Source organism: Saimiri boliviensis, chromosome 15 (genome assembly GCF_048565385.1).
Source record: "Saimiri boliviensis isolate mSaiBol1 chromosome 15, mSaiBol1.pri, whole genome shotgun sequence".
NCBI classification, from domain to species: domain Eukaryota; kingdom Metazoa; phylum Chordata; class Mammalia; order Primates; family Cebidae; genus Saimiri; species Saimiri boliviensis.
In genome coordinates, this window is record NC_133463.1 from 39,540,202 (window position 1) to 39,564,970 (window position 24,769).

The 24,769-nt window shown below is 37.5% G+C and overlaps 1 protein-coding gene across 1 annotated transcript in view; it reads left to right on the forward strand.

Moving 5' to 3' along the window:
- The window catches only part of CNGB3 (cyclic nucleotide gated channel subunit beta 3), a 147,871-nt gene that overhangs the window by 41,491 nt on the left and 81,611 nt on the right, over nt 1–24,769 (forward strand). Inside the window, exons 4-6 of the mRNA XM_003940502.4 lie at nt 19,631–19,785; nt 21,589–21,738; nt 22,626–22,834. Coding sequence (XP_003940551.1) covers nt 19,631–19,785; nt 21,589–21,738; nt 22,626–22,834 — 514 coding nt within the window. The remainder of the gene's footprint in view (nt 1–19,630; nt 19,786–21,588; nt 21,739–22,625; nt 22,835–24,769) is intronic.

A 24,769-nucleotide genomic window follows, 5' to 3' on the forward strand; every position in this document is an offset into this window, starting at 1 on the left:
TCCATTGAATCATTTACAAAATAAAATCTACCATGAGATAGTATAATAGTGATTGCCCAGTAAGAGAGCTATGTTTTAAATACATGATTGCACGGTTACGGCTTTCATTGGGAAAGTATAAAGAAATAAACAAATACATTATTGTGCTGTGATCTTCTTGTTTTTCTAATTTTTTAAATTACTTCAAGCAGTCCACAGAGAGCCTGTCTTCAAAAACTGAGTATTTATCTAAATATGATGTAGAAAGGATTCTTGTTTAAGTGGAATTGAATTAGAAGATTTCTGAGATGTCTTCCAAAGCTTGCCTTCTGTGCCCCACTTCACAAAAATTATGGCTTATTATTGGTGTTAGAGCCCCATATTTATTTCAGGAAATACTTCAACACAGAGAGAAATTAAATTTCATGAATTCTGTAATATTACCAATGTTGACATATTTTGCCAATTTAAACTTAAAATTTTGAAGTTCCAGTTTATACTTTCTATCCTTCTGCTTGCCAAAGAGATTTTTCTATAGCCAAGGAACAGCTGAATCTAAAAGATGAGAGGGATAGGTACTATGTGCATAAATTTTAATTGAAAGAATTATAAGCTCATAGCTATTAAAATAGAAAAAACAGTTTTGTTTGTTTAATACTTCCCAAAGTATTAAAAATTACAGCTTTCATTCTAGTCTGGGGAGGCAGGGATTTTAGTGGAGCTAAGATTCAATAATTGCAATATTGTTTATATTTTAAACTATATTGACCATGATAATTATCTAGAAACTATTAAGATTGGGAAGGATTCAAAAACCTGCCTTCCCAGAAAGGCATGTGGCTCACCCCTATAATCTCAGTACTTTGGGAGACTGAGGCTGGCAGATCATTTGAGGCCTAGAGTTCAAGACCAGCCTAGCCAACATGGCAAAACCCCGTCTCTACTAAAAATTCAAAAATTACCCTGGCATGGTGGTGCACATCTGTAATCCCAGCTGCTCAGGAGGCTGAGACATGAGAATCGCTTGAACCTGGGAGATGGAGGCGGTGAGCGAAGATTAGGCCACTGCACTCCAGCCTGGATGACAGAGCAAGACTGTCTCACACACACACAAAAAAAGTTTATTCCCTTTAGTCTACCAGTCTATCTACTTTCAGTTCAGTCTACTGGTTTTGATTCATACCCTAACCTGACAGTATTGGAGATGTGAGGAGAAAAGGAAGTCGAATTTAAACAATTTCATCTTGTTCATTGTAACCAAGAGAACTTTTGTAAATATAAAATAACATTAGAAAAACAAGTCTTACTCTAAGAAAAATTTCCAGAAGCTTTACCATGACTATCACTTAAATGTAACTAGTTGAAAGTTTTCATTCATGGAAATGTCCTAGCGGTAAATTTTACTTTTAATTGAATGGTTCTGAGTATTTTTTAAAAATTGAAAATGGCGGGAAAAATATTTTAATAATTCCAAAGATGTCACACAAATGCCTCAGATAGAGCTGAGTTTATCACTGACAAATAGAAAGGAAAAAATCATAAAGAGCTTCAGATGTATATATTATTTAACTGAATTAAACCAATGGATAAAAACATTGCTTCTCCTTAATCTGCAGTAATTAGTTTTGGAAATACTTAGACCTCATTTCTTTGAAGTTGCAATAAAAAATTATAGCAATTTAGTATTTTTGTATTACTCCAAGAAATTGAACATGTTAAACAAAATTTTGTGGGGGTCTTGCCATTTTATTTGGCTTGATTTGGATTGAAAGCAAAAAAGAGAGCTCGAATGATACAGGGAAGAGAGGAGGGAAGGGTGGGAAAGATGAAAAAAATAGGAAAGGAAATAAACTGTATGTCAGGTTCCCATTGTCTCTCCTCTTAACGGAGGCTAAGAAGAAAGATTATAGAATTCACCACCTGCAGAGATTGGAAATTATAAGCATTGTTCAAATACTTGGACAACCCAACAAATTTAACAAAAGATATCTAATACAATGAGATTGAAAATATGGGCAATTAAATTTCTATCCAAACTAACTGTAGTTTTCAGACAGTGAAAAACTTGAAAGCTTTCAGCAATTTTTCCTTTCATTGATTGCTGTGAATGTCAGGAATTGTCATGAGCTGTAATCATATATAATATTCAACAAGAATCCATAAGTATCAATTTGGATGGCTTATTGGAAATGGTACTTATGTGCAATATATTAACATTAAATAGCCTTATTTATTTATTACTTTTTAGAGAGAGACAGATGGGGGTCTCACTATGTTGCCCAGGCTGGTCTCAAACTCCTTACCTCAAGCAATACTTTTATCTTGGCCTCCCAAAGTGCTGAGGCTACAGGAATGAGCCACTGCACCTGGCCAATATTGAATAGTTTTGATTTTATTGTTTTCTTGTAAAATTATGGCCAATAACTTATATTTAAATTATTGTTATATAAGATTATAATGAAGAAGATTTTAAAATTCTACTATAATTTCCAATACGACACTAAAGTGCAATAGATGGAGTTTAAAAAAAGAGGTTCAAATTGTAAGGATCTTAAAAACATGCTTTCAGAAGACAAATCCAGTTGTGGGAGTATTTTACTAACCTTCAAAATATAAAAGTGTACTCAAATGATCACCTCCTCCATCACTGATTAATAATTGTAAGAAAACTGTCATTAGCTGAAAAAAATAAGCCCAGACCTAGGACAATAAATATATGCCATATACTCCCAAGTAGATGATGGGTCTCTGAATTGTTTTCCACCTCCTCGGAGTTTGTAAAACTAAAGTTCACAATTAATGGGGAAGAGAAGAGACAAATGATCTGCATTGCCTTAATTATCATTGCCTTAATTATAAACTTGTTTTGATCTATGGTGATCCTGTGTTAAACCACGAAATAGAATCCATCATCCTGGCTCTCAGAGGCCCTTGACTTGATCCTTTTAGTGCTTTTCTTACTTATATTCAAACCTCCACCTCTCTCACATTGAAAATCCCATCTCTTAATACCCTAACAAACTACCCCTTTCCACTAACCACCACCACCTACCCCACTCTATCTTCTAAATCTGTTTCAAGATATAAAAATCTTCGTAATTTATAACTTAACACAAATTACATACTACCTCTTCAAAAAGCAAGTTAAGCCTGGTTCTAATTGTGGGATGAAAAGCTTTTTCCCTATGAAGAAATTTTAAATATCATCAAACAAGTGGAGAGGTGCTAAGAAGAGAATGGAGCAAGGAATCAAATTCCATAGGTGAATGTTTTCTCTATCTTTGTACAAAGATGTCCTTGCCCCAAATAAAGCCTCCGCCAAGTACAAGCTTGAAATGTGCTTTTTATTCCACTCATTAAAGAGAATTAGTTACCCTAGACTATAAATCCATAATAACATTCATACACAGGTATATTCAAATCTGTTATTTTGCCCTAATGAAAATGATACTTATATTTGGTTTTCAAAGAATATCTAAATAACAAATGACATTTAGAAGAATCTACATTTACAAATAACTTGAATCTGCTGTATACAAATGAACAAATGAATTCATTTTCACAGAGGAATATGATGTAGAATCTGGAAACTACAGGGCACACAACTTCATCAGATCTTTGGCAAAATACCAGAATCAATGGCTAAATGTGATTTTTGAGCACTTAGAAAATAAAAGCATTCCTAGATAGCAAATCAGTTTTGATAAAAATTTTTAAAAGTCCAATTAATATCATTTTGGTAAACAATCTGAAAATGCAATATCTTTTTATAGAGTTGGAGAAGTGTACTCAGTGAATTCACATGAAGTTGAACAATTGTACCAACTGAACTTAAATAAATGAACCTGATCTCTAATGACATAACTACAGACTCTATATTAACAGCGTTAACTTGATCTCTAATGATGTAACTAAAGAATCTATGTTGCATATTGTGCAGATCAACAATTCTTTGCCAGAACCAGGATAAAGTTATAGGTAATACAGTTCCAAATCCATAAATAAAATAAGATAGGATAGTTAATATATCTGTCATGGGATAAAAAGAATAGTAGATTGAAACAACAGATTAAAACAAATGCAACCAGATTTGGAAGGTAGTGCAAGGTAGCCAAATAGAAGGCTCCAGCAATTTTACTCCCTACAAGAACACCAATTGAACAATGGTCCACCCAAAATATGTTATCGTCAATAAGGAAAGACTTCTTACTGACATTTTGTTATTTGTTCTCTGGTTGATTTGAGGTCTTCTCTTCCATCTTTCCTTCCTTTCTGTCTTCCATTTAGTGAAGGTGATCTTCTCTGGTGGTATGTTTTAATTTCCTGCTTTTTATTTTTATTTTTTGCATCTGTTGTATATTTTTTTATTTGAGCTTATCATGAGGGTTGCAAATAATATATTATAACTCATTATTTTATAGTCAATGATAACATTGAATGTAAATGGACCAAACTTTTCAACCAAAAGACATACTGTGGCTGAATGGATTAAAAGATACACATTTCACCTATAAAGACACACATAGACTGAATATAAAGAGAGGAAAAAGATATTCCATGCCATTAAAAAACAAAATAAAGCAGGAATAGCTATATGTATATAAGGCAAAATAAATGTCAAGACAAAAACTATAAAAAGAGTCAAAGAAGGTCATTATATAATGATAAAGGAGTCAATTCAGGAAGAGAATATAACAACCATAGGAAAAATGGTGGATAGAAGATAGGACTAATATGCAGCTCCCACTTGAATGGTCAGAACAGTGTCTAGAGCAGGCGTCACCAAACTACGGCCCGTGGGCTGCATGCGGCCCCCTGAGGCCATTTATCCGGCCCCCCGCTGCACTTCAGGAAGGGGCACCTCTTTCATTGGTGGTCAGTGAGAGGAGCACAGTATGTGGCGGCCCTCCAACAGTCTGAGGGACAGTGAACTGGCCCCCTGTGTAAAAAGTATGGGGATGCCTGGTAGAGACTCAGTGTGAACTTTTGCTCCAAGAATCACGGTAGGAACACACCAGAAAAAAAAAAAAAAAAAAAAAAAAAAAAAAAAAAAAAAAAACAGAAGAATTCACAGACCCTTTGAAAGAAGTGGCTTGTCACTGCAAGTGCCAAAAAAAACAGCTAAAAAACCCTGTAGACAAATGACATAAGCTCTTGGGAGTTCTATGGCCCTACTCAACACCTGAGAAACCTGAGTACTCATCCTATGTAACTTAGGGCAAGATTATATCCCCCTTCTACTACTGCAGCTGGTACTCTCTTGAAAGTGCCACCTCCTGGCTGGAGGCCAATCAACTCAAGCCATTACAGCAACTCATAACAGACCAACCTTGTTCCAAAGAAGGGAAAAACAATAGATAACTCCACTGCCTACGACACCCTGGCTATCAAAGGTCCTGAGTTCATCCACATACCAACTTGACTGCTAGCATAACCAGCATTCAAGAAAACCAGCACACCAAAAAATAACTACAACCAATGACTCCCAGAGAGTTCCTTTTACTCTCCTGTCACCTCCACCAGAGCAGGTGCTGGTATCCATGGCTGGGAGACCTGAAGATAGATCACATCACAGGATACTTTGCAGACATTCCCCAGCACCAGCTTAGCACCCAGTAGCCCTACAGAGTGGCTGGATTCAGAAGAACAATAACAATCTGTGTAGTTTAGCTCTCAGGAAGCCCCATCCTTAAGAGAGGGGGGAGAGAACAAAATCAAGGGATTGCCCCCACGAGACAAAAGACTCTGAACAGTAGACCTTGAGTCTAAGATCTTTCCCAAATGAGAAGGAACCAGGAAAGTAATTCTGGTAATATGATGAAATGAGGTTCTATAACACCCCCAAAAGATTACACTAGCTCTCCAGCAACAGACCCAAACCAAGATGAAATCTTTGAGCTGCCAGATAAAGAATTCAGAATGTCGATTATTAAGCTACTCAAAGAGGCACCAGAGAAAGATCAAAACCAACTTAAAGAAATTTGTTTAAAGGATATGAATGAAAAAGTCTATAAAAAATAAATAAAAAAAATAAATAAAAAATAAATTAATTAATTAAAAGTCTAAAGAAAAATAAATATCATAAAGAAACGACAATTACCACCTCTGGAATTGACAGACACACTTAGAGAATGCAAAATGCACTGGCAGGTTTCAACAATAGAATCAAACAACTGGAAGAAAGAACTTCAGAGGTCAAAGACAAGGCCTTTGAATTAACCCAATCTGACAAAGACAAAGAAAAATAATTTTTAAAAAATGAACAAAGGTTCCCAAACAATTGGGATTACATTAAACAACGAAACATAAGAATAATTGGTGTCCCTCAGTAAGAAGAGAAATCCAAAAGTTTGGAAAACTTTTATGAGGGACTAATCAAGGCAAACTTTCTTAGTCTTGCTAGACATCTAGACATCCAAATATAATAAGCTCAAAGAACACCCGGGAAATTCATAGCAAAAAGATCATCACTTGGGCACAGAGTCATCAGGTTATCTAAAGTCAAGATGAAGAAAAGAATCTTAAGAGCTATGAGGCAAAAACATCAGATAATCTTAAAGGAAAACCTATCAGATTAACAGCAGATTTCTCAGCAGGAACTCTGCAAATTAGAAGAAATTGGGGTCCTATTTTTAGCTTCCTTAAACAAAAAAATTATCAGCCAAGAATTTTGTATCCAGTAAAACTATGCTTCAGGAATAAAGAAGAGATACAGTCTTTTCCAGACAAGCAAATGCTGACCGAACTCACCACTACCAAAGTGGTGAATTACAGTTTAGTGATTGAACCATCTTACATTCCCAACAAGGTACAAGGATTCCAATTACTCCACAAACTCACCAATACTTATTGTTCTTTTTATTATTATTATTATTATTATTATTATTATTATTATAGCCATTCTAGTGTGTGTAAAGTGGTACCTATGGATGGGTAGGTTTTAAAACACTGTGGTGTTTTGAATAATCTTTAACATCTACAGAGATGCCTTTATGATAAAGCTAATAAAGCCTAAGCTTCATATTCTTTTATTGAAGATTCTATGTTGAAATTAGAATTTATATTTTTCTATTCTTTTTATTTAAAAGAGACATAAAAATTATGTATTTGTAGTTCCTAGGACTACAAAACTTTGATTTCCCTGCAAGCAAATACAAATACCTAGTGTTCATGAATATAACAGCAATATACCTTTCGCCAGCTATGGTATTGTCATCTCTTACTTCCAGTGTCACCATAGCCACACTTAAAGCCTTTATGACAAATATCTTATCACCGGAGTAAAAAGCTTATGAACCTAGTACCACAGATAGCATGGCAGGAAACATAGTAATCTGTAGCCTCTTATCAATTGCAGAACACCCTGTGTTCAGGTTACTGCTAGAAAGCCAAGTACAAATTTCAGTTTCCAAAAGGATTCTCTCTTTTTTTTTTTTTTTCTTTTGGAGACAGAGTCTCACTCTATCACCCAGGCTGGAGTGCAGTGGTGCAATCTCGGCTCACTACAACCTCCACTTCCTGCGTTCAAGCAATTCTCTGCCTCAGCCTCTCAAGTAGCTGGGATTATAGGTGCTTGCCACCAAGCCCGGCTAATTTTTTTCTATTTTTAGGATAGATGGGGTTTCACCATCTTGGCCAGGCTGGTTTTGAACCTGTGACCTCATGATCCATCCACCTCAGCCTCCCCTGAAAGTGCTGGGATTACAGTTTTGCTTACAATGACCTCTTTCTTAAATATAAGATTAAAACGAACAGATCCATAGGGTGTCTGCAATACTTTAAGGATGTAATCTCTTTTACACTGCTTTTGTAGTTACTTGTAGCCCACAGGATGATTCTGTCACATTCACTAAGAGAAATCAAGTTGCAAATGCAAATTTATATGACTGTTGATATCCTCAATTTATATAAAAGTCTGTGATGCACATCCAAGATCTGTACTGACTACAAATACATCAAAAGGTAAGCTTTATCAACCACGCCCATATGAGTTATGAGTACGTTTTACAGCTATATGCTGTTATGCCCTTCAGAAACTAAGATATTTGAATTGAATATTCAGCATAATACAGTATGTGACAGACCATACCAATTATTTGCACAAGACGTAGTAGGTAATTTGGACCATAAAATTTGATGACAATGTTCATCAGGAGAGTAGTCTGTCTCTCTGAATAGCCTTAGAAATTTATGTTATAGTACCATATGGTATTCTTTATTTCTACATTTTCCTCCTGAAGATTCAAAGTGTTTTCCCATAGTTTATTATTAATACATTGTTCTCCTCTGTAATATTAGCTTTATATTAGCTTTACTTCACATATAAGCAAACTAAGTTTGTGCCTTTCAGTTTAAGTATTAACAAATTTACCTTCTGGCACATACTGCTAAAATAAAACCCTAATAACTGCATTCTTATTTAGTTGTGCTCTACGTATTCTAAATGTTCTCCATTTTTTAAAGAGAAGATATTCATATAAGACTAATTCTCCTCTTAAAATCAAAATACTCACTATTTAAAGCTCAACAAACATTGAGTTATAATTATTTTCACTTCTCTCTCCTGTTAGCTCAGTCATAATTTGTTTATAACCTTCTATCACCTATTTGCATACATGATTTTTCAATAAGATACACTGGGCTCTAGTTCATTCATCTGAAAGGGATCTAATAAAGCCATTGAGTTTTGTGAGAATCATGTGTGATATTGACACAGCTAGCATTCCAGAAAACTCAGGATTTTTTACCCTTCTCTCAAGAAAAGAGAAAGGATGCTTAAGCTTTGATGCGAAAAAAGTGTGGCTCCTGCTAACATTTCACAATATAAAATTGCAAGACTACTCTTATGAAACAATGTTTCTCAAACTTTGATGTGCATATAAATTACGTGAGAAGCTTGTGAAAATGCAGAATCTGATTCAATAGGCCTAGGGTGGGGCCCAGACACATTCTCAGGGGGTGCCAATGTGATAGGTCTGTGTTCCACTCGGAGTGGCACAGTTATAGAACTCCAGGTTCTGCCTACGTATGTTCAACATAAATAAGCAAACATTCTGCCCTCAGGTTAGTGAGGCCTTTTTTATGAATTAAAATTTTAATTTGGGGATAGATTTGCATGGAGTTTTAAGAAATAATATAGAAATATCCCACAGACCCTTTACCTAGTTTCCCCAATGGCAACATCTTGCAAAACTATAGTATGATAATCTCACACAGGTAGTGACAATGATAATCCACTGATCTTATTCATATTTCTCCAGTTTTACTTATACTCAGCCATGCATGTGTGTTTGTATATGGCATATTTAGTTTTGTGCAAGTTTATTTCATGTGCAAGTTCATATAACCCCCACCACAGCCAAAATACAAAATGCCATGCCGCAAAGATCCCTCATGTTGCACAGTTATAACCACACCCAAACCTGATCCCTGACAATGGCTAATCTATTCTCCATTTCTACAATATTGTTATTTCAAGAATGTTATATAAAGTGAATCATATAGTACATAATCTTTTAGGATTGACTTTTAATCAATATAATTTTTCAGAGATCTTTCCAAGTTGTGTGTGCATCAAGAATTTATTCCTTTTTTTTTTTTTTGGCTAAGTATTCCATGACATGAATGTACCACAGTTTAACCACTTATTGAAAGGATTATAAATAAATTTATGAATATGTGTGCACAGTTTTTGTGCAAACATAAAGTTTTTATTTCTCCAATTATAGGTTCACATGATAATTACATGCTTAGCTTTATAAGAAACTGTCAAATTATTTTCCAGAGTGACTGTACCATTTTACATTCCAAGCAGCAGTGTATGAGCGATCCAGTTTCTTCCCAGGCTTGCCAACATTTGGTGTTGTCACTATTTTTTATTTTATCCATTTTGATACATGTGTAATTATAGCTCATTGTGGTTTTAATTTGCATTTCCTGATAGCTAATGATGCTAGACACTTTTTCATGTACTTATTTTCCATCTGCATATCACCTTCTGTGAAATGTTTGCTCATGTCTTTTACCCACTCCATAAATAGATTGTTTTGATATTTTGCTGTTGAATTTTGAGAGTTCCTTATATTCTAGATACTAGATCTTTGTCAGATAGGTAGTCTGTGAATATTTTCTCCCACTCTGCAGCTTATAGCTTGCCTTTTCATGTCTTTAAAATAACAATATCTTTCACAAGGCAAAAGTTTCCCATTTTGATCAAGTGCAACCTAATTGATTTTTGCTTTTATGGATGTATTTTTAGCAACCAACTTAAGAACTCTTTGCCAGTCATGTATCCAGACCTTCTCCCTATTTTTTTTCTAAAACATAAGCACAGTTTTATGTTCTTCACTTAAGTCCAAGATCCATCTTAAGGGGTTTTTTTTTCTTTTCTTTTTCTTCTTTTTATTTTAAGGCATAGGTTTAAGTTGAAGTTTACTTTTCTTGCCTATGGCTGTCCAGTTGCTCCAGCACCATTTGTTGAAAAGGCTATCTTTTCTCCTTTGAATTGCTATTGCATCTTTGTCAAAAATCACTCAGTAGCTTTTTAATGGTACATTAATATCCTGCAGATCTGTCAGTGACATAGTCATAAATGTCTTTATGAAAATATAATTCCTTAAAAGAGAAGAAAAGTTATTATCATCCGTTTGCATCTTAAGGGAAGTTTCAATATAGAGTCAGACTCCAGTACAGTTCTCTTGCTAAGTTTCAGCAGTTATTAACAACTTGTTTAATTTCACCTTACTCTTTTTTGTTAATCTACTTCTAACAGACACTTCCATCATCCTTCATTTAGTGGTTTGAAGGTCAAAAATCATTTAAATTTCACCCACATACCCAGCCACCTGCTTGGATATGCTTAGTTTGGCTCTGTAGTGCTTCAGACCAATTCAGTGTCTCTTCCTGGCCTTTTATTTAGAAGAAGAAAAAAAAGCAGCAGCCATTAATCTGGCACTCAGAGTATCTCTTAAATATAATCACTGCACTCTCCTTTATTTCAACATCAAACTGAATATTCATTCTCCATTCTCTCTTTACTAGGTGCTGTTAATTCTTTACCTGGAATAAAAATGATGTCTTTCTCTATGCTTTCAGAGAAAGAAGCTGTGTAAATATTTTCCTATCAAGGAAGTATATTCCTGATAACCATTTGCTACCCACTCACTCTTAAAGAAGAATCTACCCAAGAATTTTCCCAGCTGGGTACTGAACCTCCTAATTTCTAGATGGTCAAAAACTGGGAGCCTGGTGCTCCGGGGCTCTAACAGCTGACCCCAACCACACACAGGTCACCAGAGTTCAGGCCTCTGTCTTACAGTCCTGAATCCCAATGTGCAGAAGCAGGATCTTACTGCACATTTCTGTTTATTAGACCCTGACTTCTTCTCCCTTCCCTAGTCTGATCTCCTTCTGTTGGTGCTTTCTGGTGTCTTTAATGCTCGCATGCCATTTTGCTTTATTGACTCAAACATTCTTGGTTTCCCTCTTTCTACAAACATCCTCCATTTGCATTTAGATAATTGAATTGTTTTGAATGGAACCCCTTCCTTCCAGGAGCTCTCCGCACATCTCCACTGGCGTCGCTAGGAAAAAAAGTCAATCTCTGCATCATGTGCACCTGCTTTCATCTCCAGATCTCAGTCACACATCCTCCTACCAAAGCAATGACAAATCGACCTCAGAAACGCTGACACTTATTTTGGGGAGTTGAAGTACCTCTACAACCCCCTATCAAACTGGCCTCTTGCTATCCTCTGCTTCATTCCCAAGTTATTCATAGCTGGAGAAGTTGCTGACCTAATTGGTCAGAACCCAAGACGTTTCATCTACCACTCTTTAGTAGTTGATAGAATTGCTTCACCGCAAGGCCAGGAAATCAGGACTTCTTTCTCTTTCTTTTTTCTTTTTTTTGAAACAGAGTCTCACTCCGTCGCCAGGCGCCAGGCTGGAGTGCAGTGGCGCGACCTCGGCTCACTGCAACCTCCGCCTCCCGGGTTCAAGCAATTCTCCTGCCACAGCCTCCCGAGTAGCTAGGACTACAGATGCACGCCACCACGCCCAGCTAATTTTTGTAATTTTTTTTAGTAGAGATGGGTTTCACCATGTTGGCCAGGATGGTCTTGATCTCTTGACTTCGTGATCCACCCACCTCAGCCTCCCAAAGTGTTGGGATTACAGGCTTGAGCCACGGCGCCCAGCCAGGACTTCTTTTTCTCTAGCTGTTTCCTTCTGTCATGCAGTAAGTCCATCTGGACATGAATTACTTCTTAGAGGAAGTCCTCACTCAAGATAGGTAGGTGGCTAAGTAGGCCCACAGCCTGACCTGCAGAAATAGCATATTTCTCTTCCACATGTGGTTCCAAAATTTAAATTCAGGGAAAGGTCAGCAGATCAACATTAGCCTCAAGACCTATACTGAATTTATCAATAAAACTTTTACAAAGCTCTACATTCTACACTAAGAAAAATTCTAACTCCTTCATTTGCTTTATCTTTTTAAACATTTTTACCTTTTACATGATATTCCTAGTGTAAAAGCAAAGAGGTAATCTTATCTAGGGTTTGGCAACATGGAGTTCAAGGAAAATTCATTTTCCCTGGGAAATTTGGAGATACTGCTCCATTAGCCTCTACTGTTCAGTGTTGTCAGTGAGAAATCTGATGCCAACCTAATGTTTTTATAAGGTTGGAATTTTTTTTCCCATCTCTGGAAGCTTTTAGAATTTTTCTTTTTAATTTTAGTGTTCTGAGATTGATGACAGGGTACCAGGTTTGAGTTTTCTCTTATTCATCTCATTCACTGTTGGTGGCCTCTTTGAATCAAGACTGTGCATTTCTTCAGCTCTGCATAATGTTTCTCTACAGTTGTTTTTTTGTTTATTTGTTTGTTTGTTTGTTTTTTGAGAAGGAGTTTCACTCTTGTTGCCCAGACTAGAGTGCAATGGCACGATCTCAGCTTACCACAATCTCTGACTCCCAGGTTTAAGCAACTCTTCTGCCTCAGCCTCAGGAGTAGCTGAGATTATAGGTATATGCCACTAATGCTTAGCTAATTTTGTGTTTTTTTGTTTGTTTGTTTGTTTGTTTGTTTGTTTGTGTGTTTTTTTTTTTAGTTGAGATGGGGTTTCTCCATGTTGGTCAGGCAGGTCTCGAGCTCCTGACCTCAGGTGATCCACCTGCCTTGGCCTCCCGAAGTGCTAGGATTACAGGTAGCCACTTCGCCCAGCCTCTACAGTTTCTTTGATTTATCTTCTTTTTCTTCTATTCTCTCCTTTGGGAATTTATACAGGTGTTATAACTTCTAAATCTATTCTCCATACACCTTTCTCACCTGATATAACTTCAGTCCTGTCTTACTTCCCTTGCTTACTTTTATACCCATTGTCCTGTGCTCCTCTCTGGGAGAATTCTTCAGCTCACTCATTATCTTTTCTGCTGTGTTCATTCTGCAGTTTAGCTAATCTCATGTCTTTTGTTGTTAGCTTTGGTTTTTGGATAGTCAAATTTTTTTCTCTTCATGTCTCTTGTCTATTTTCTTTCACATGGCAATCAACATAATAGATAACCTTTCTTACCTTTATGAAGATATCAAGCTTTTTAAACATATCATCAGCTTTGTTAATTCTTTTTCTTTAGATACTGGGGTTTTTTTAAATTTGTTTTCTTCAGTGTTTCTCATAGTATTGATTTTGTGCAATTGCTTGGTAATTTTGGGTTTGTGTGATCATCTTTGTACTTAAAGTTACTCCTATAACTTGTGTAGATCTGTAGTGGACACAGAGCAAACGGTAGATTTACCTTGGGGGTGGAAGCATTTTACCTTGGGGGTGGAAGCATTTTATCAGTGTTTGTAAGAATTATTAGCACATGGTGATAATAAAAATCAAACCAACTTTTAGTTGTTATAGGAGCTCTTTTAAACTTCCTAAAGACAATGCCCCCATTTATTGAGTACACCTGGGGAAGATGAGCCCCACCAACGTCCTCTCCACCTCCCCTACTCACCCCATAACTCGGTATGCCATTGCTGTAGCTGTTCAGTTAACCAGATTTTTTCTACACTGTGAGTGAAAACCACTGTCAAGAGTAGTGTAACACGAGCTCATCGTCTGGGCCTAGAATCTCCCATTCCTTTTGATTGTTGCCATCCTCCTAAGATACAGCTCTGCTTCTCTGGTCCAAATCCCCTCTTACTACCTCAAGGAAATGCTGCTTCTGTTCTTATCAACTGAATGCAGGTTTGGTCAAAAGGAGAACAATAACCTACTTCGCTACTCTGAATGCAGTTGGTGTGGAATCACCCCAATGGTTGATCATGGCCCTTCTGGCCCCTTATATTCACTTCCTCCAAGAGTAGAACTCTCCCAGAACCCTCTCACTTTGCAAAAAACATCTCCTGTGACTGTTTTGGATGATAGATTCTTTTTTCATTAACATCAACACTGTTCTGAGTACTTTACAATTTGTGAGCATTAAATGAGCTAACATATGAACCAATATGCTTTCTATCTTTCAGAAATGTCTCAAATTTTCTGGCTTACACTTGGCAATGTCTTGCTTTCCAGCATTGTAGATTTTTCACATTTTTCTGTCATATCAAGTTTTATGGCATTGGGCCTAATATCTTGATCTAATTTTTCATCTGCTTCTTAAAATAGAATGATCCCATTTTTCTTGATATATATGTATTCCAGGTTAGTCTGCTTGATTTTCCATAATGAAATATTACAGACTGAAATATCACAGGCTTAAACAACAGAAATGTATTTTCTCACAGTTCTGGAGGCTAGGAATCTGAGATCAAGGTGCTGTCAGGTTCAGTTCTGGTGAATCCACATCTCTTCTTTGTAGATGGTTAGTAGATGGCTGCCTTCTTGCTGTATTTTCACATGGACTTTCTGCTGTGCATGAGATGAAAGAAAGTGCTCTTTGGTGTCTCTTCCTTTTCTTATAAGGACACCAATCCTGGCCAGGTGTGGTGGCTCACGGCTGTAATCCCAGCACTTTGGGAGGCCGAGGTGGGCTGATCACCTGAGATCAGGAGTTCAAGACCAGCCTGGCCAACAGGAATTTAGTAGAAACTTCATCTCTACTAAAAACGCAAAAATTAGCCAGGCGTGGTGGCATGTGCCTGTAGTCCCAGCTACTTGGGAGGCTGAGACAGGAGAATTCCTCGAACCCAGGAAGCAGAGGTTGCGGTGAGCCAAGATCATGCCACTGCACTCCAGCCTGGGTGACAGAGCAAGACTCCAGCCTCCCCGGCCCCCCCCCCAAAAAAAAGGAGAAAGAGAAAAAAAGGGGGACACCAATCCCACCAATCCTATCAGATTAGGGCCTTATCCTTATGACTTCATTTAACCTTAATTACCTCCCTATCGGTTGTATCTCCAAATTCAATCACATTAGGGGTTAGGACTACAACATATGAATTTGGGGGAAACAAAATTTAGTTCACAACACATTCTAATGAAATAAGTTTTAAATAAAGAAAACATCAATAAAATAATAAGAACAAATGTAAGAGTGTGTGCAAAATGAGAGAAATGTTAACTAAAAATCTTCAAAGTGAATACAGAGTATGATGACCTTTCCTGGTGCAAATTAAGTGCACAATAAATATTAGTTGAATAAATGAATGAGATGTTCAAAACAACTTCATAATTACCCCAAGACACCAATTTTCAGGAACATTGAGTCAAACATTCTTTGGCCCTTTCAGGCTGCTACTCTACATAGAAAAAATGGTAAAAACACAGTCATTCTACTTGTTACTTCCTACTCTCAAAAGAATATCTAAAGCCACTGGGGAATTTTAAGTGCTTATTGAAATAAAACGTATTAGTATTATGACTATGTTTATGCCGATACGTTTATTCATTCTTTTTCCAATTGCATTTAGAGTTGGGAAGCACTGCCGTTGGTTGTGTGTGTTGCTTTTTGTGTAAATAGGCATGTATGTGTACATATGGGTGCATAATATAATTTTACAACTTACGGAATATTTTTTCTTTTTTTTTTTTTTTTGAGACGGAGTTTTGCTCTTGTTACCCAGGCTGGAGTGCAATAGCGCGATCTCGGCTCACCGTAACCACTGTCTCCTGGGTTCAAGTAATTCTCCTGGCTCAGCCTCCCGAGTAGCTGGGACTACAGGCGTGGGCCACCATGCCCAGCTAATTTTTGTATTTTTAGTAGAGACGGGGTTTCACCATGTTGACCAGGATGGTCTTGATCTCTCTCTCTTTTTTTTTTTTTATTGCATTTTAGGTTTGGGGGTACATGTGAAGAACATGCAAGATTGTTGCATAGGTACACACATGGCAGTGTGGTTTGCTGCCTTCTTTCCCCTCACCTGTATCTGTCATTTCTCTACATGCTATCTCTTCCCACCTCCCCACCCCCCGTCCCTCCCCCATTTACCCCCAAATGGACCCCAGTGTGCAGTGCTCCCCTCCCTGTGTCCATGTGTTCTCATTGACCTCTTGACCTCGTGATCCACTTTAGCCTTAAAATAGTTACCTTTTAACAGGATTAGGTACCATTACATTTCTGGGCCAATCGAATATGATTCACTAGTAACAAAAATAAACAACAGAGACACATCTCTAGCACTTCCAGATTAACAAAAGAAATGCTCTAGAGAGTGCTGCTAACAGGGAGTGGAGAAACAAGAGTTGGGACCATAAATTCTTTGCAGCATATTCTATACAGATCATGAATAAGTCAGGTTAGGAAATTGTGCATCATAACATCCATATGTACATTAACATATGTACAAACCGATGTGTACAAACAATACCATAATGAGCAAGTGAAATGTGATAAACAACCCAAAATCTTCACAGCATTTAGGAGTGAATGTGAAAAGGGAGTGAAGTGAGATTTGGTTGAGTTGTATCTATACTTTCCCAAATTTGCCTAAAATGTATAGGCTTTATGGTAGACTGTGACATACTTTAGCAACAATTATAATTTTGTGCTATTTTCACTCAAAGGTATTCCTCCAAAAATATTCATGTACTTAAAGTGAGATTTTTTTTAGATGTAACTTTTGAGGGCAGCTCTGAATTTATTGTTAATTATTGCCTAAATGTGGGAAAGGAAAAAGGGCCTGCTCCTTTCTCCCCTAAAAACCTCCCAAATTAGAATATAATGCTCTTTGCCTAATTCCTATCTGTTATTCAACAAGATAGAAATAGGAGGTTTAAAGAAACTTGAACCAACTGGGATTTTTGAGAAATTAGTTAAGTCGCTGAAAAATGAATTAATTCTTAATTAAGAATTAAAAGAAATCTAACAAAGTTTGCAAACGAAAATAATGAGTAGAAATGCAAAATACTATTTAAAGAGCAAACAGATTTTATATACCTGTTTTACAAAATACTTGTTAAGAAAAACGGGGAGAAAATGACAGCCTTTGCTGGGATTACACACCTTTCTAACCAATGTTCTTAAAGACGAGCAGTGAACTCTTACTTGCCCATATCCTGTAGCTCCTACCTACTCACTTTGTGTGTAGCATGAGATGCCACTGGCCTCCTTTTTCAAACTCTTACCTTCCCTGATTTTTGTGACGTTTTTCTCTTTTAGATCTATCTAATTGCTACTTCTCTGTTTCTTTTAAGATATGCCGTAAATGTCAGTAAATTCCAAGGTTGTGACTTCCCAATCTTTTCTTGTTCAGTACAGGCTTTTACTGGTAATCTCATCCACTATATCACTCCCACCATATCCTCTAGACAGGTGATTCCGACCTAGTTCAATATCTACCACTCAGTCCTCCCTTCCAATTTCCAGACCCGATTCTCAACTGCTTGCTGTACCAAATGAATTGAAAGAGATCTTGATTCTTAATTTACAACTAAACTTTAACATTTACTAAACAGAATGTATTAATATTTCTCTTACAATGTATGCTTCCATATGAGTTGCCCATATGGTATCATAATTACATGTTTTGCTAACTCTGTTAGTTTCCTAGGACTGCCATAACAAATTACCACAAACCGGGTGACTTAAAACAACAGGTATTTATTTTCTCACAGTTCTGGAGCCCAGAAGCCTGACTTCAAGGTTGGTCCTTCTGAAAGAGCTGAGGAAGAATTTGTTCCATGCTCTCTCTCTTCTAGCTTTTGGTGGTCACCAGCCATCCTTTGTGATTGTCTTAGAATCTATAAACAGTTACAGATGGGATATATTTGTGGGCCATGTAGGAAAGGGGTTCATGGAGAGAGGCTCATACTTGTACTAAGGTTTTCTTAAGTGGAATCTACGAGTTACCCAGATCCACTGTGAACCCCATGGGCTATCACTTGGAGGTGAGATGAGAAGGGCAGATACGAGGAAATGAGAATGGACGGAGCCTATGTGGACCCATTAGACCCCACGTCAGACATTAGAAGGAAGATAAAGAGTGAGAGCTCTGAGGGAAATCTGTGAGGAAACTCAGGTCTTGATGAAGTATCCTAATGTCTACTCCACACTCCATGCTCGTTTGTTTGTATAATTTCTCAGAAAGGAAGTTCATTGGCTGGGGATGGTGGCTCATGCCTGTAATTCCAGCACTTTGGGAGTCCAAGGCAGGTGGATCACCTGAGGTCGGAAGTTTAAGACCAGCCTGGCCAATACGGTGAAACCCTGTCTCTACTAAAAATACAAAAGTTAGCTGGTGTGGTGGTACATACCTGTAGTTCATTGAAGCACAGCAGCTACATTATTTTTCTATTGCTGCATAACAAATTACCACAAACTTAAGTAATTTAAAACAATAAATAAAAGTTGAAGATAAAACAAATAAATAAAAAAAATTTTTTTAACTACCCAGTTATTAGCAAATGGGTCCAAATCAGAAGTCTGAGTGTGCTCAGCTGGGTTCTTGGCTCCGGGTCTCACAAGGCTGAAATCAAGGTGTTGGCCAGGCCAGACTAGGCTCTTATTGGGAGGTTCTGGTTAAGAATTTACTTCCAAGCTCATTCAGGTTATTGGCAAAGTCAGTTCCTTGCAGTTGTACCTCTGAAGTCCCTGTTTTCTCGTGAACATCTCACTCTCAGCCTCCTAGAGGCCTCATGTAATTCTAACCAAGTGACCCTCTTCTTCATGATCAGCCATGAAGGATTTCTCTCAAGTAAAATCTCTCTTGTGCTTCAAATCTCTGCCTTCATGCTGTGTCAGTAGCTGGAGAAACTCTACTTTAAAAGGCCTGGTATTAGATCAGGCCCACCTATGTAATCTCCTTACCAACTGTGCCATATAACATGGACTATTGATGGGAATAAAACCACCGTATTTATTGTCCTTGGGATTATGCAGGCACATATACCAAGGATCAAGGGAATCTTGAGGCCATCTTAGGCATCTGCCTGCCCCCCCATCTGTAGCTTTACTTGTTCTAGTGATACAACGTAATGACAGAATCACCATCATCAAGATCCAATACGGTCAAGAGTGACCACTAGCTATTTGTGGATTCTAATTTTTATAATAACAAATCTGTGTTCAACCAGCACTATTTTCAGTAAACCTAATGTTTGGATTGCACTATTCAATTGCAAAAAGGGGCAGTTAATAATCTTAAATATAAGGTGAAAAGACTTAATCCTTTCCTGTATCTATCTCTTCGTGGGCCCATCGCTACTGCCATTTTTTTCTCATTTAGCCCACAAAACAAACCGCCTGAACCTCCTGTTATAAATGAGTATGCTGATGCTCAACTACACAACCTAGTGAAAAGAATGCGTCAAAGAACAGCCATCTACAAGAGAAAGTTGGTAGAGGGAGATCTCTCCTCACCCGAAGCCAGCCCCAAAACTGGTAAGCATTGTTTTCTCCCTGTACTGGGAAGAAGGAAGTGATGAGGGGACCTGTGTTTTGCAGATGTTTCAGTTTGGATCTCCCAAAAGCAGATCCTGTGAAAATGATTTACGTACAGTTTATTTTTAGAGTGATCCAGGAAGGTGAGAGTGGTGAAACAGAGAAGAAAGTTAAGCCAGTACAATGGGTAAGTAAGAGGACCACTGGTCAGGGGTCTGTGGGTCACACCTATAATCCCAGCATTTGGGGAGTCCAAGACGAGAGGATTGTTTGAGCCTAGGAGTTTGAAACCAGCCTGGGTAACACAGTGAGACCCTACCTCTTAAATTTTTTAAAAAAACTTTTAAAAAAGAAAAAAAAGTAAGAGGATCACTGCTGTGCCACTGGGGCTTTATACAGCTGAAAAATTGTGGCTCATACTTGAGAATTATCTGAACGGAAGAGGAGGAAACCAACTGGTGCTGGGGCTTGATACTGTTACCACCCCAGCACTTAAAGTAAACCTGCAGGAGAAAATCCTCCAACAGATGCAGGAAACTCTCCCACAGGTGACCTCAAGGCTTAGTATATATGTGTAGGTCACAAACAGTATCTTCTATAGCAAATTTTATTGTAAATATTTAAAATACCCATATTATGCAAAGTATATATTATTTTAAAAAATACAGGAATATTACCTGGGTATCCAACAGAGCAAAGGACATCAACAAACTAATCACATAAGGGGAGGGACTATTATCAACCTCCCTAATAATTACAAAAACGTGTTTATGAAAAAATAATCAATATGATAACATGGAGCACAAAAGTAATATATCCTATGATTACATCTGTGTAAAATATTTTTATACGTATGGAAAAAGAATAGCTCAAAGCTTGGATGTTTAACATATCAATGCAAATCAAGTTGATAATTACAGGGGATTGAATTGAGCTTCCTTATAGCTCTGTATAAGAGAATGTGGGTTTTCAAAATCAACTGTGAATTGTGTAACAATTCCTTTTTAAACAGAAGAAGCTAAAAGAAATCATAGTAATTATAGTCTGGTAAAGATATATTGAAAAGAATATTGTTTGTGATCTGTGTGATGGTAAAGAAGCAGCAAACCAAAACCTGTGAAATGATGTACGTTTGCAGTGTTTCTGATCTCTCTATTGATGCTCCAAAGCATGTAAAAATCAAGCTTGTATTTAAAATATTCTATTTGTAACACCTTTGTGACACTTTATTAGTGAGCTTTAAACCTGTTACATATTTCCAAATTCCAGTGTTTTCATTACCTGTATACTTTCATAAATGTTACTATTTTATTCCGTTTTATCATATACTTTAAGACATGTAATACTTTAAGATGATTTTTTATACACACACATACACAGAGTGAAATAAATGTCATTACTTTAAATGTCATGAAGGTTTTGCTTCATCTATCTGTATCAAAAGAGGAAGATTCATGAATGTTCTGACTTTAAGAAATTCAAGTTTTCATATATATACTTTAAGTTCTGGGACACACGTGTAGAACATGCAAGTTTGCTACATAGTTATACATGTGCCATGGTGGTTTGCTGCACCCATCAACCCATCGTCTGTGTTAGGTATTTGTTCTAGTGCTGTCCCTTCTCTTGTCTCCTACCCCAACAGGTTGCAGTGTGTGATGCTCCCCTCCCTGTGCTCATATGTTCTCATTGTTCAACTCCCGCTTATGAGTGAGATCATGTGGTGCTTGGTTAAGAAAGTTAAGTTTTTAACTAAGCTAACTTAACCTCTTTAAATGTTTCATCTTTTTCTTTCCTATGAAGCAAAGCCTACAGCTGTACTACCAGTAAAAGAAAGTGATAAGCCAACAGAAGAACATTACTACAGGCTGTTATGCTTCAAAGTCAAGAAGATGCCTTTAACAGAGTACTTAAAGCAACTTAAACTTCCAGAAAGCATAGATTCATACACAGGTATTATCAAAGGGTGAACTATCAGAGTGGGAGGGCTGATTATCACCAAGAAACCCTGTGACTCAAAGTCACAGATAGCTTCTATTTTCCTTACCTCATATTCTCGATCTAACTAGAAAGCAGAATTTAAATTATACAACATGCAAAGGATCATTCGCGCATCTTTAGTGAAGACAGTAAATACGATATTCCTGCCTATGTTTAAAAAGCTGTCCAGATCCTGCCCTGTTCCTGATTACCTTTGAAATTAAGACCCCAAAGTACGCTACAATATGTACCCTGATATTCACGCACATTATAATGACGTGTCAGTCTTCTTCCATGGCTTCACAATTGTTGATTATCCTAATTGAACAAAGCCTTCCCTGTGGCCTCCCCTAGGCTGAGAAGGGCTATGCATGAAGGGACATGGACTACGTTAATGGGCTGATCCTGTGCCCTCCCATTCAGTGCCATACCCCTTCTGGCAGAAGGCGGTCTTTCTGCCACCTGCTCTGGGCAATCAATCCTGCAACTTAACTACTAATGAACTAAAGATCTGTGGCTGCAGTGATGCCTGTGCAAAGTCCTTCTGGCTTTTCTTGAAATTCCCCTTTCCTGATCCAAATAACACAGTTGCCTGTGGGGACAGACTCAGAGCAGCCACTTCTCCAGGAGACTGGAAGGAAACTGTCCACTTTCAAAAGAGCTGATAAGATCACTTAACATCTCTTTTAAAGCCCGGGGCCTCCCGCTCCAGAGGCAGAATTGTGTTTAATGTTTAATAGATCCTCCCGTGGCAAATCACTCTCTAGAGGGTAGTGCCCCAACCTCACCAGACTAAGCCAGAGAATTCTTTGTGCGTTTGCTCTATGACATTTGGATTGCTCCACGTGCTGTTTTTCCAGATCGACTCTATCTCCTGTGGCTCTTGCTTGTCACCCTTGCCTATAACTGGAACTGCTGGTTTATACCACTGCGCCTCGTCTTCCCATATCAAACTCCGGACAACATACACTACTGGCTTATTGTGGACATCATATGTGACATCATCTACCTTTATGATATACTATTAATCCAGCCCAGAATCCAGTTTATAAGAGGAGGAGACATAATAGTAAGTGGGGTTCGGGAAAGGCAGAAACTGAAAAATGAATAACATCTAATTGGGTTACAAAAAATAAATTAACAGCATTGTTTTATTTAATGTTTGACTGGCTATCTGCATGGATAACTGCAAGAAATCATGAGCAATAATAATAATAAAACAATTACAAAACAGCCATCGAGTGTTCACAATGTGCTGGAGAACATGCACCTCCCTGTGTCTTACTTTCCTCATCTTTAAAGTTAAAATAACAAAAACACCTTCATAATGTTAGATTAAATAAATTGAGGCCCATGCAGTACCTAGACTGTGTCTGGTGCATAGTGAATGAGTATTAAATGTCAGCTATTATTATTGTTCTAGTTAATTAATTTATAATATCTCAATCCTTTCAATGACACTATGAAAAAGATGTTATTAGCCCCATTTACAAATAAGGAAACCGAAGTTTAGAGAGGGAGGTTATTTGCTGCTTAAAGGACAAAGCTAGATTGTAGTGGAGCCAGGATTCTAACCCAGGCCTTGACTCTATAATCACCCAGCTTCATTTTAGCAAGTCTTTCAGAATTTGACAATATTTGAGCATACAAAGAGAGTGCCAAATCTGAAATGTTGAAACTATTTTACCTAATTTTTTTTTTTGAGACCGAGTTTCACTCTTGTTGCCCAGGCTAGAGTGCCATGGCACAATCTTGGCTCTCTGCAACCTCCGTCTCTCAGGTTCAAGCAATTCTCCTGCCTCAGCCTCCCAAGTAATTGGAATTACAGGCGTGCACCACCATGCCTCGCTAATTTTTTGCATTTTTAGTAGAGATGGCGTTTCACCATGTTGGCCAGGCTGGTCTCAAACATCTGACCTCAGGTGATCCACCCGCCTCAGCCTCCCAAAGTGCTGGGATTACACACATGGAGGCACCACGCCCGGCCAGAACTAAATATTTTTTAAATGTATCAATTATCAGTACAAAAAGAAGAAACCATTTAACATATAGCATATATTCCTCTGGTAATCAAACCTCAAACAGTCTGTGAAGCAGTTGGTTTCTATCACATTAGAGTCTACTATTCACCACAATATTTTTTAAAGTAAGATAGGTATCATTTCACTCATTAGAACCTACTCAGCCTTCTTAGCAGATAGCCGAGTGTTGTGAGAAAGTACGAGGCCGTAAGATTTTAGAACACTGTGCCTTGTTTGTCACTTTCAGTTGGAACTGAGTGCAGTGCCTGCACGTAGTAGAGTAATCAAGCACAGGGTTTTAGGCTTGGGCACTTTGGAAAAGCCTAACTTAAAAAGCAAAGCTTTCATGACCCTTTTTTTTTTTCCAATTTTTTTTTTTTTTTTTTTTTTTAGATTCAGGGGATACACATACAGGTTTATTACCTGGTTATCTTGGGTGATGCTGAGGTTTGATCCAGGTACTGGACACAGTGCCCAAAAATTAGTTTTTCAACTCTTCCCCACTTCCTCCTTGCCTTACTTCTCCCTCTAGTAATCCCCAGTTTCTATTGTTCTGATCTTTATGTCCATAAATACCCAATATTTCACTTTCAAGTGAAAACATGCTGTATTTGTTTTTCTGTTCCTGCATTAATTTGCTTAGGATAAGGGGCTCCAGCTGCATCCATGTGCTTGCAAAGGACATGATCTCATTCCATGGTATATATGTGCCACATTTTCTTTATACAGTCTACCATTGATAGGTACCTAGAATGATTTCATGTCTTCGCAATTGTGAATAATGCTGCAGTGGACATGCGCATGTGTCTTTTTGCTACAAAGATTTGTCTTCTTTTGGATATGTACCTAGTAATGGGATTGCTGGGTCAAATGGTAGTTCTGTTTTAAGGTTTTTGAGAAATCTCCAAGTGGTTTTCCATAGTGGCTGAACTAATTTACACTCCCACCAACAGTTTATAAGTGCTCCCTTTTCTCTGCAGCCT